The sequence below is a fragment of the Triticum dicoccoides genome, chromosome 7A (assembly GCF_002162155.2).
Source record: "Triticum dicoccoides isolate Atlit2015 ecotype Zavitan chromosome 7A, WEW_v2.0, whole genome shotgun sequence".
Classification (NCBI taxonomy): domain Eukaryota; kingdom Viridiplantae; phylum Streptophyta; class Magnoliopsida; order Poales; family Poaceae; genus Triticum; species Triticum dicoccoides.
In genome coordinates, this window is record NC_041392.1 from 276,150,160 (window position 1) to 276,162,955 (window position 12,796).

The 12,796-nt window shown below is 39.5% G+C and overlaps 1 protein-coding gene across 2 annotated transcripts; it reads left to right on the forward strand.

Moving 5' to 3' along the window:
* Positions 1-980: 980 nt before the first annotated feature.
* Positions 981-4,999, forward strand: LOC119331465. 2 transcript variants are annotated; one of them, XM_037604626.1, is made up of 5 exons: positions 981-2,204; positions 2,290-2,510; positions 3,480-3,542; positions 4,597-4,724; positions 4,811-4,999. In XM_037604626.1, exons 1-4 carry the CDS (start codon positions 2,044-2,046, stop codon positions 4,656-4,658), a joined length of 507 nt encoding a protein of 168 aa, XP_037460523.1. In that variant the 5' UTR covers positions 981-2,043; the 3' UTR covers positions 4,659-4,724; positions 4,811-4,999. The 2 variants fall into 2 exon arrangements, with proteins under 2 accessions (XP_037460523.1, XP_037460524.1); XM_037604627.1 differs by having other exon boundaries at positions 4,607-4,724.
* Positions 5,000-12,796: the final 7,797 nt, after the last annotated feature.

The following is a 12,796-nucleotide window of genomic DNA, read 5'->3' on the forward strand; positions in this document are numbered from 1 at the left end:
GCCTGCGCCACGCCGCCACCCCGCGCCGCCTCCCGCGCCGCGTCGCCGCCACCGCCCGCTGCCACGCCTCGCCCAACTCGCCGGAGCCGCTCCCGCCGTCGTCGGTGAACGTCGCCGCCGCCATCGGTTTTTCCGACCCGAACCGGTATAAACCGATTTAACCCGCCCGGTTTTTTTGGTTTCGCGTAATAGATCGGTTTTGTTTTAGGGTTCGCTAATTAGCGAACGTTCACCCGTTCTTCTCTGTTAACGAACGATTTCGTTCGTTAGTCTTTGTTAGCGGACGTTCCTCTCATAGATTTTTCTTTTTAGTTTTATTTTCAGCTAGGGACCTATCCGTAATTACTTTTATCGCAGATTAGTCCCTGGTCTTTAAACCTTCGCTACTTTTTGCTCGTTTGTCCAAATCCAGTGAAACCAACGCCAAAATCTTCATTTCCCTCTATCCAGATAATCAACTTAAACATGATTTTGAAAATTTAAAATTTGGTTTCAAGCAAATTTGAATTTGAACTTTTTTTTATCGTAGTTTGAGTTTCGTAACTCCGATTTGATTGTTTCTTTTTGCAAATCAAAGCTCTTCACTTGAACTTTCAGTTTAGATCTTTTTTCTTGGTTTTACCTTTCATCTTATGCTTGAGTGCTTATGTATGCTATTGTTCGTTCATGATAGAGTTTTCGAAGTGCGAGGCTTGCTACTATGAATCTCTAGGGTTTTCCGATCGTCAGCAAGGCAAGTAACACTTTGATCATATCCCTTTATTACCCAGTTTTTATGCATTAGTTTCAACCCTCAAACATTGTATGAGTAGGATTTTGATTAACATGTGCGTATTGGGAAGTAGTTGATGAGGTAGGAACCTATTGCCTTTTATCAAACCCTAGGTAGTTACTACGTTATGCTTATACTGCTATGCTATGCTCGTAGACATGGTTTGATTTTGAGAGAATTCATGAAAGATGTGAGAGTTATTATTAACTAAGGGTTAACTTAAGGTGACTACTTTAATACACATCTGGGTGGATTGGTTATGGCATGTAACATCCCAAAATTTTCTAAATTTTGGAATGTTAATAAATAAGTAATATTGTATGAATTGCTTCAGTTTTCTCAAGAATTTAAAACTTTTGAGCCCTTGTTTAAATGTTTTCAAACCATGTTAAATAAGAATTTGATAACATTTTTGTCCAAAAAAAGAATATGGTTTGGAAAGTTTATTCAAGAATTCAAAGGGCATTCAATTCTTTCGGAATATCCACAATCAAATATATGAGTGAGAATAAAATGACTTTCTCAAATGTAGTGGATGAATATTTTATTGGGAGTTCTTTGAATTAATGAGTTTCATTGAAATTGGATCTTATATCGAATTTAATGCCAAATATAAGTTAATGAGAGGAGATAATGTGACTTCTCCAAAAATATATTTGGAAATATTTAATTTGTAAAATTATCGTTTTGTGAATTTGCAAAACTCAATATCGATTTGTTTGAGTAAGTTCATTTATGCCATAAAAAGGTAATAGTAGTTTGTGCAGAAAATTAATTTTATGAAATTCTGAAAACTATTTTTTGTGGACTCTAAATAAAATTATGATTAACATACACATTTTAATTATTTATTTTAGCAATACTTTTAATTCCAACAATTTGTAATTTCTTTAAAAATTGTTTTCCGTTTGGGCTAAGGCCATTTGTTTTTATGGCGTAGCTGCAGCACAACCCACACTTTTCCCACTAAGGCCCATCTCACTTTCGTTTAGCGCAAGGCCCAGGCGCTGTCTTCTTGTACCTCTCTTCGTTCAACCTTCAGGAACAGAGAGGAACAAGCATGGCCTCCTCCTCTTCCTCCCCTCCTCCCAGTTAATTCCTTGCCCGTTTCACTTCGGCGTCTACACAAAAAATGCGGAGGACATTATTACGAGTCCATTCAGGGAATCAAAACTCAACATTACTGCTTAAATTCGTCGAATGGATCCGTGAAACGTACATGCACGAACAGCCATTATTGGCCGCACTAAAATCGTCCTGGATCTCTTCGTATGGACTTCCCTCGCACCTATAAATATCATCTCTGGATACATCCCACTCCCCTACATCATCACGCTCAAAAGCCCTCTCTACTTCGATCCCTCCTGCGGGCAATTGCTCGCCGGAATCCGACAAAGCATCGAAGTCCGACGACGATTCCGTCGCGACCGAGGTACCCCATGCCCCAAATCCTGAACCTTTCTCTCCGTCCAGTGGATTCGCATCTTGTTTAACCTTTATCTTGTTCGATTGTACAGCCGGAGCGCGCTGTTTTTCGTCATCGCATCCGCCGGAGCTCCGCCCAACTCCGGCGAGACCTCACGGTTGCCCGAGGACAGGGCCGAACCCTCCGTGGTTATCCTCGAGCTTGCACGGGCCTCCTCTCCCGCGTACGCCGCTTGTACTACGCCGGAGCCCTCACCAACGCCGAACCCGAGCACCGCCGCCGTCTTCTCCATCGCCGGCGACCTCAAGTCCGGTGAGCTCCTTCCCTCCCTTTTCCTGATCGTTTGATCACGATCCAAGCACCGTAGCCCTCCTCTGTTAGTTAAAAAAACGTGAAGGGGTATCAGCCTGTAGAAACACGCCACGTGGCAGCTCATATTAACATCTCGTAATTAATTTCCAGAAAAATACCTAACCTTCAGAAATTCATATCTTTTAATCTACAGCTCGGAATTCAACAAATAAGATATCCCTGGATAGCTGCAGACCTCTAGTTTATTATAAAAATTATAGATCTCACTTTTGCGCTAATTAAAATTTAGTTTTGATTTAAATACGAATTTGAGTAATTTTGCTATATCTTTTATTCTGTAAACCATATAAAAATGTTTTATATATGGAAGTTGGACCTTAGGACCTAACCTTGCTGTTGGACTGATGGATTAGTTTTCCATCATAGTTTAGATGTTGTTTTATCATCAACACCTTGGTTTGACCTTCTTGGATCATCATTTAATAACTTAGTTAAAATAAAATTTGACTATAGGGTAAAACTCTTAGATTGATCCCTAGGAAACCTCTCTGGATATTTGATATCACCACAAAACTTTGAAGTGACAAGATTAAGGATTTAATCCTTTTATCTTGAAACTGATGCCACGCCGGTTTTATTTAATCCAAGTCAAATATTCTGAATAATCTCATGATAGAATTTGTTGTAAGAACTTGTCTTACAACCCATCTTCTATATCAAACCAAGATCTTCACTTAGTATCATTTCCAACCCTAGAATATTACTATGTCATATTTTCTTTCAAGACCACACCTGATTCTATATCAACCCTAACTGTGCCCTAGAAATTATGATAGTGGCAATCGAATAATTTGTGTTGTTATTTGGATTTTCATTTGGATGTTATTTGTGTGTTGAATGCTTGCTTGAATCATTTTTATGTGAATGTGGATATGCCGAGTGTCTTACTTGAGTTATTTATCGCGTTAGATTGCGACGAGTGCGAAGGTGAATTCTACGAGGAGGTAGAACCTTGTGACTACGAAACCAAAGGCAAGTTGCAAATTGATCATGCTTCGACCTATATTTTCATACTATGCATAACTCTTTAAATTTTAATACTATGCATGTTTTATAAAAGTTTTGCAAAGTATTATATTTATCTAGAGCCATAGGTTCAAGACTCACCATTGGCCATGCTTGCATAAAATGGGTGGGATGAAAACCAAACTTGTTTTAAACTTTAAACTTGCTCTCTTTGGAGCAAAGTTTGAGAAAATCTTTTTAAAACAAAATTATATATTGTTTTACTTCTACTCCCTGGGCGGCGGGATGGTATGACGGGAGCGTCTACACGTGATTGCGCCCATCGGGGTCTTGCAGTGAATGCGCCCATTGGGGTCTTGCACACGGTTTTTGGTGGGGACCGCCGTCCAGGGGAATGAGATCTTCCAAGTACAGTTTGATGTAGCTTCCAGTACAGCCACATGCTACTATGGGCTCTGGCTTAGCTTAGTACTAACGGGAAACCCTTACCTCAGGACCGCCATCGGAGAGGGGCTTTCATTGCCTAAGTTGCGGGCGGCTTGGTCAGGTATAGGGGGCTGTTACGGAAAGGCTTCGTCACAATCTCCTCCTAGTCGTACACCCAAGTGTGTAATGGTAAACGGGGTTGGTTGTGTCATGTGGGGAACGTGTACGACCTCTGCAGAGGGTTTAATCTAATCGATTAGCCGTGCCCCCGATTACGGGCAAATTGAGCAACTGAAGACTTACTGAAGAAGAATCTCCTCTCTCTTTTGTAAAAATCTATTTTTAAGGGTTAAAGTTGAGGAGTGAGCACAGTGAATGTGTTTCACTTCAACCTATGTTTTAAAATTAGTTTGGAGACTGAGCACTGGTGCGTATATCCAAGTGTCTCACTCCTACTTTTTAAACTAAAAACTGTTTTTATTCCAAAAATAGTTTATAAAATTTAATATAGGAGAAAATTGGCTTTACGCAAATGAAACCTCCACAATACTTATCTTGCATATATATTCTGTTAAACTTTCCTTTGCAACTTGCGAGTACATTCCATATACTCACCTGCACCTGTCATGTGTAGATCTTGACAGATTAAGAGACGATAGGGTTATGGTCTACACTCAACGAGCCCAGTGGCGTTGATGGAGCCTAACTTAGTGACTACGTATAATTCCACTGTATTATCTGCCAGCTTGAGCTGTGCCTAAGGTATGATTTATATATATCTGGATCTACCGTTGTAGTAGAATGATGTATGTCTTACTGATATTTATTTTTGTTACTGTGTGTGCTAGCTATGATCCAAGGATAGCACAGTAAGCACACAGACTTGGATTCTACCAAATCCGGGTCGTTACATGGCACCTGGGGAATCCAGTGTTGTCCAAGGAGATCCCGGGGTATCCGTGTGACCATCCTATGGTTTGCCACCCAGGCTCAAAGGGATCATAAGATTATTCATGCTAGAAACTTCTGTGTGCAGCCACAAGCCATTATGGGCTCTAGCATAGTTGAGTAAGTTGTGGGAATCCTTTCCATGATGGGCTAGCAGATGTAGGGGATTGTAGGTGTATCGGCCTATGTATCGGTTAAGGGGACCTCTTCGGAAAGACTGTGTCTCGGTCATCTGTTTCTCAAACATCATGTAGTGCAAGAAATACAATGGAGGAGATCGAGTCTTGTGAGGAAAAGTGTGCAAGCCTCTACAGAGTGTACAAACTAATCATAGTTAGCCGTGTCCCCGATTATGGACATCTTGAGTATCTGGTGTTTGAATTATTATCTTGTTCTCAGCACATCGCTTAATTAATTTGTCGGGTTATAACTTTTAATTTTGGTATTGAGTTGGGGTTACCTTCTCAATGTTTTCAACAAACTTTGTAGTTAAATAAAATATATTCCTTTGATGTAGGGAAAATTAGCTTTATGCAAATGTTAACCATAGAGCCTCCACCAGCCATATATCCCTGTAGTGTTAGCTGTTGTTCTGTTCATTGCTCTATGGTGTTATCTTGCCAGCATATTCCATGTGCTGACCTACACAGGCTGCAACGTATTATGTTGCCGAATTGTCAGACGAGGACATGATAACCCACAAGTATAGGGGATCGCAACAGTTTTCGAGGGTAGAGTATTCAACCCAAATTTATTGATTCGACACAAGGGGAGCCAAAGAATATTCTCAAGTATTAGCAGCTGAGTTGTCAATTCAACCACACCTGGAAACTTAATATCTGCAGCAAAGTGTTTAGTAGCAAAATAATATGGTACTAGTGGTAACGGTAGCAAAAGGTAATGATAGCAAAAATAATGTTTTTGATATTTTGTAGTGATGATAGCAATAGCAACGGAAAAGTAAATAAGCAAAGAACAGTATATGGAAAGCTCGTAGGCAATGGATCAATGATGGAGAATTATGCCGGATGCGGTTCATCATGTAACAATCATAACATAGGGTGACACAGAACTAGCTCTAGTTCATCAATGTAATGTAGGCATGTATTCCAAATATAGTCATACATTCTTATGGAAAAGAATTTGCATGCCATCTTTTGTCCTACCCTGCCGTTGCAGCGGGGTCCTAATGGAAAGTAAGGGATATTAAGGCCTCCTTTTAATAGAGTACCAGAACAAAGCATTAGCACATAGTGAATACATGAACTCCTCAAACTATGGTTATCACCTGTAAGTATCCCGATTATTGTCACTTCGGAGTTAACGGATCATAACACATAATAGGTGACTATAGACTTGCAAGATAGGATCAAGAACTCTCATATATTGATGAAAACATAATAGGTTCAGACCTGAAATCATGGCACTCGGGCCCTAGTGACAAGCATTAAGCATAGCAAAGTCATAGCAACATCAATCTCAGAACATAGTGGATAGTAGGGATCAAACTCTAACAAAACTAACTCGATTACATGATACATCTCATCCAACCCATCACCGTCCAGCAAGCCTACGATGGAATTACTCACGCATGGCGGTGATCATCATGAAATTGGTGATGGAGTATGGTTGATGATGACGATGGCGACGGATTCCCCTCTCCGGAGCCTCGAACGGACTCCAGATCAGCCCTGCCGAGAGGTTTTAGGGCTTGGCGGTGGCTCCGTATCGTAAAACGCGATGAATCCTTCTTCCTGATTTTTTTCTCCATGAAACCAAATATATAGAGTTGGAGTTGAGGTTGGAGGAGCTCCAGGGGGCCACGAGGTAGGGGGGCGCGCCCCCACCCACGTGGACAGGTGGTGGGCCCCCTGGTCTTCATCCTTTGCAAGGATTTTTTATTATTTCCGAAAATTTGTTCCGTGAAGTTTCAGGTTATTCCGAGAACTTTTGTTTCTGCACATAAATAACACCATGACAATTATGCTGAAAATAGCGCCAGTCCGGGTTAGTTCCATTCAAATCATGCAAGTTCGAGTCCAAAACAAGGGCAAAAGTGTTTGGAAAAGTAGATACGATGGAGACGTATCAACTCCACCAAGCTTAAACATTTGCTTGTCCTCAAGCAATTCAGTTGATAAACTGAAAGTGATAAAGAAAAACTTTTACAAACTCTGTTTGCTCTTGTTGTTATAAATATGTAAAGCCAGCACTCAAGTTTTCAGCAAAGATTATGACTAACCACATTCACAATAACGCTTAGGTCTTAAGTTTAGTCATACCAATGGCATAATAAACTAGCGAGCAATAATAATAGATCTCGGATGACAACACTTTCTCAAAACAATCATAATATGATATAACAAGATGGTATCTCGCTAGCCCTTTCCGAGACCGCAAAACATAAATGCGGAGCACCTTTAAAGATCAAGGACTGACTAGACATTGTAATTCATGGTAAAAGATATCCAGTCAAGTCATACTCAATGTAAACTAACAATAATGAATGCAAATGACAGCGGTGCTCTCCAACTGTTGTTTTTTAATAAGAGGATGATGACTCAACGTGAAAGTAAATAGATAGGCCCTTCGTAGAGGGAGGCAGGGATTTGTAGAGGTGCCAGAGCTCGGTTTTGAAATAGAGATGAATAATATTTTGAGCGGTATACTTTCATTGTCAACATAACAACCAAGAGATGGCAATATCTTTCATGCTACACACATTATAGGCGGTTCCCAAACAGAATGGTAAAGTTTATACTCCCCCTTCCACCAACAAGCATCAATCCATGGCTTGCTCGAAACAACGAGTGCCTCCAACTAACAAGAGTCCCAGGGGGAGTTTTGTTTGCAATTATTTTGATTTAGTTTGCATAAAGCATGGGACTGGGCATCCCGGTGACCAGCCACTTTCTCGTGAGTGAGGAGCGGAGTCCACTCCTCTTGAGAATAACCCGCCTAACATGGAAGATACAGACAACCCTAGTTGATACATGAGCTATTCGAGCATACAAAACTAGATATTTATTTAAAGGTTTAGAGTTTGACACATACAAATTTACTTGGAATGGCAAGTAGATACCGTAAATAGGTAGGTATGGTGGACTCATATGGAATAACTTTGGGGTTTATGGAGTTGGATGCACAAGCAGTATTCCCTCTTAATACAGGTGAAGGCTAGCAAAAGACTGGGAAGCGACCAGCGAGAGAGCGACAACAGCCATGAACATGCATTAAAATTAATCAACACCGAATGCAAGCATGAGTAGGATATAATCCACCATGAACATAAATATCGTGAAGGCTATGTTGATTTTGTTTCAACTACATGCGTGAAAATGCGCCAAGTCAAGTCACTTAAATTATTCAGAGGAGGATACCACCCTATCATACCACATCACAACCATTTTAATAGCATGTTGCCATGCAAGGTAAACCATTATAAGCTCCTAGCTAATCAAGCATGGCACAAAAAACTATGATATCTAATTGTCATTGTAAACATGTTTATTCATAATAGGCTGAATTAGGAACGATGAACTAATCATATTTACAAAAACAAGAGAGGTCGAGTTCATACCAGATTTTCTCATCTCAGTCAGTCCATCATATATCGTCATAATTGCCTTTCACTTGCACGACCGAATAGTGTGAATAATAATAATAGTGCACGTGCATTGGACTAAGCTGGAATCTGCAAGCATTCAATAAGCAGGAGAAGACAAGGCAATATGGGCTTTTTTTGTCAGATCAACAATAATGCATATAATAGCCACTTCAACAATTTAATTATGGTCTTCTCCTATCAACCCCCAAAGAAAAGAAAAGAAATAAAACTAGTTACATGGGAGAGCTCCCAACAAGTAAAAGAAGAACAGGAAATCTTTTTGGGTTTTCTTTTTTAGTTACTACTACAAGCATGGAAAGTGGACTAATTAAAAGCTACAACTAACTTTTTTTGGTTTTTCTTAAGGTTTATTAAACACACAAGAAGAAAGCATAAAAAGGAAAATAAACTAACATGGATGATACAATGAAAAAGTATGAGCACCGACATCTAGTAATAAGTGTGTGAACATGAATATAATGTCGGTGAGAAATACGTACTCCCCCAAGCTTAGGCTTTTGGCCTAAGTTGGTCTATGGCCACGGTTGGCCTGGCGGATATCCATAGTAATAGTTGGGGTCGTACTGCAAAGAAGAAGACTCTGACTGCCACTGGTTAGCAATCATTTTCGGATCCCAATGGTAATTAGATTGTCGTGGAGGATCAACTTGTGGTTCCGGCTCTGGCTCTTTGGCTGATGTAGGGTTCCGATTGGCGTGAATAGCCTCTAACGAAACAAGGTACTGGCCTGCAGATAAATCAAACAAGGAAGGAGCAGGAAGGGTAATAGTCTCAGGATGATGTTTATCAAAGAACAATTTGTATTTAAGCTCCCCTTCCCTATTCTTAACAATAAAATCGTGTGCTACCATGCTCTTATAATCTAAGTAAACACGAGGCAGAAATTTTTCTTCCTTCTCATAATGCCTAATAGGTATGTTAAAATGTGCAGCTAGGCGTGAAGCATAGATGCCTCCAAAGATGGGGCCCTTTGTATGGTTCAGACTTAACCATTTAGCAATAATACCGCCCGTACTAACAGAGTTATCACTGAATAAACCGTGGAACAAAATAATAATATCAGGAACACTAAGGTTTCCACAGTTTCCGCGACCAATTAAGCAATGACTAGCAAATATTGCAAAGTAGCATAAAAAAGGAAAATGTATGCTAGTGATTCGTGCATCGGAAACCTTCCTCGTTTCCCCTACAGTGATGGTATCAATAAACCCATACACATCGCTGCGATGTGGTTCCTATGTCGTGCCCTCGAAAGGGGCCAAACAAACCCGACAAAAATCATAAAGTGACGTCTCCTTATGCTCATCATATAAATAAAACTCCATCGTAGGTGGTGAGCTCCTAGAATGGAAATGAAAGGTTTGCACAAAGATATTTGTGAGTAAGAGATACTGGTCGCGTTGGTCGTGGAGGAAGGCGGTGAGGCCTGCATTCTCATCCAATTCATAAAAATCTTCATAAATCCCGGTTGCTCTCAAGAAATCATCGGAAGGCCATTCACACGGCCAAACCTCCGCGGTGCGAGGCAAATTATACTTGGGCTTCTATGCCTTTTCCTTCGAGCTTTGGCTCGATGAGCCCCTCAAAAGTATCTTCATTATTTTCTGAAAAATTCTGAAATTTTTAGTAACTTCAAAATAAAAGTAAACCAAACTCAACAAAATTGATAACAACTACTCCTACAAGTGCCTAGAGCCTATATCATGCATCAAAACTACTTTTGACCAAATAAATTTGACATGCAAGCTCAAGAACAGGGTCACCTAGGCAGCATGGATTTGCAATGAATAAAGCACTAGAACAAAAACTAATTGGACCAATGGAGGAGTCACATACCAAGGAACAATCTCCCCAAGCAGTTTTGTGAAAAGTGCTTTGAGCAAGGAGATCGAAAATGGCAGCAAGATGAGTTAGAACTCGTGCTTGAGCTGGATATTCATGTTTGTGGGAGGAAGGAGTGTGTGGGTGAAGGGATAAGTGAAGGAGGGCCACCGTGGGCCCATGAGGCAGGGGGCATGCCCGGGGGGTAGGGCGCGCCCCTCACCCTCGTGGACAGGTGCCAACTCCTCCTGCTGTGTTCTCAGTGCCAAATATTCTAGAAAAATCATATTTAAATTTCAGGGCATTTGGAGAACTTTTTATTTTTGAGGTATTTTTATATTGCACGAATAATCAAATAACAGACAGAAAAATACTATTTTTATTTTATTTATTATAAATAACAGAAAGTAAAAGGAGGGTACAGAGAGTTGTGCCTTCTAGTTCCATCCATCTCATGATCATTAAAAGGAATCCACTAACAAGGTTGATCAAGTCTTGTTAACGAACTCATTCCGAATAACATGGAACCGGAGAAATTTCGAATAACACTATGTTACCTCAACGGGGATATGCACATCCCCAATAATAAGAATATCATATTTCTTCTTGACAGTAGGAAGAGGAAATTAAAAACCTCCAAATATAATTGATGGAATTTTTCCAATAGAGTTGATACTATGAACTTGAGGTTGTTTCCTCGGAAAGTGTACCGTGTGCTCATTACCATTAACATGAAAAGTGACATTGCCTTTAGTGCAATCAATAACAGCCCCTACAGTATTCAAAAAGGGTCTTCCAAGAATAATTGACATATTATCGTCCTCGGGAATATCAAGAATAACAAAGTCCGTTAAAATAGTAATGTTTGCAACTACAACAGGCACATCCTCACAAATACCGACAGGTATAGCAGTTGATTTATCAGCCATTTGCAAAGATATTTCAGTAGGTGTCAACTTATTCAAATCAAGTCTACGATATAAAGAGAGAGGCATAACACTAACACCGGCTCCAAGATCACATAAAGCAGTTTTAACATAGTTTCTTTTAATGGAGCATGGTATAGTGGGTACTCCTGGATCTCCAAGTTTCTTTGGTATTCCACCCTTAAAAGTATAATTAGCAAGCATGGTGGAAATTTTAGCTTCCGGTATCTTTCTCTTATTTGTAACAATTTTGTTCATATACTTAGCATAAGGATTCATTTTGAGCATATCAGTTAATCGCATACGCAAAAAGATAGGTCTAATCATTTCAGCAAAGCGCTCAAAATCCTCATCATCCTTTTTCTTGGATAGTTTGGGAGGAAAATGCATAGGTTTCTGAACCCATGGTTCTCTTTCCTTACCATGTTTCCTAGCAACAAAGTCTTTCTTATCATAATGTTGATTCTTTGATTGTGGGTTATCAAGATCAACAGCAGGTTCAATTTCTATATCATTATCATTGCTAGGTTGAGCATCATCATGAACCTTATCATTAACATTATCACTAGTTTCAGGTTCATTACCAGATTGTGTTTCAGCATCAAAAATAGAAATATCATTTGGATTCTGAGGTGGTTGAGCAATAGGTTCACTAGAAGCATGCAAAGTCCTATCATTTTTCTTTTTCTTCCTTTTAGAAGGACTAGGTGCATCTATATTATTTCTCTGAGAATCTTGCTCAATTCTCTTAGGATGGCCTTCAGGATACAAAGCTTCCTGAGTCATTTTACCAGTTCTAGTAGCCACTCTAACAGCATAATCATTATTCTTACTATTCAATTCATTGAGCAAATCATTTTGAGCCTTAAGTACTTGTTCTACTTGAGTGGTAACCATAGAAGCATGTTTACTAATAAGTTTAAGTTCACCCTTGACATTAGCCATATAATCACCCAAGTGTTCAAGCATATTTGAATTGTATTGCAATTGTCTACCAAAATAAGCATTAAAATCTTCTTGCTTAGCCATAAATTTATCAAACTCATCTAAGCATGGGCTAGCAAACTTAGTAAGAGGGATTTCAGCTTTATCATATCTATAGAGAGAATTTACCTTTACTACCTGTGTCGGGTTATCAAGACCATGTATTTCTTCAATAGGTAATGAATTAAGATCATATGTTTCTTCAACAGGCGGTAAATTAAGACCGTGTATTTCTTCAATAGGAGGTAAATTCTTAACATCTTCAGCTTTAATACCTTTTTCTTTCATAGATTTTTTTTGCCTCTTGCATATCTTAAGGACTGAGAAATAGAATACCCCTCTTCTTCGGAGTTGGTTTAGGAATAGGCTCGGGAGTTAGCTCAGGAAGTGTCCAATTATCAACATATTATTCAATAGAATTTTAGCTTCATCCGGTGTTCTTTCCCTGAAAACAGAACTAGCACAACTATCCAGGTAATCTCTGGAGGCATCGGTTAGTCCATTATAAAAGATATCAAGTATTTCAT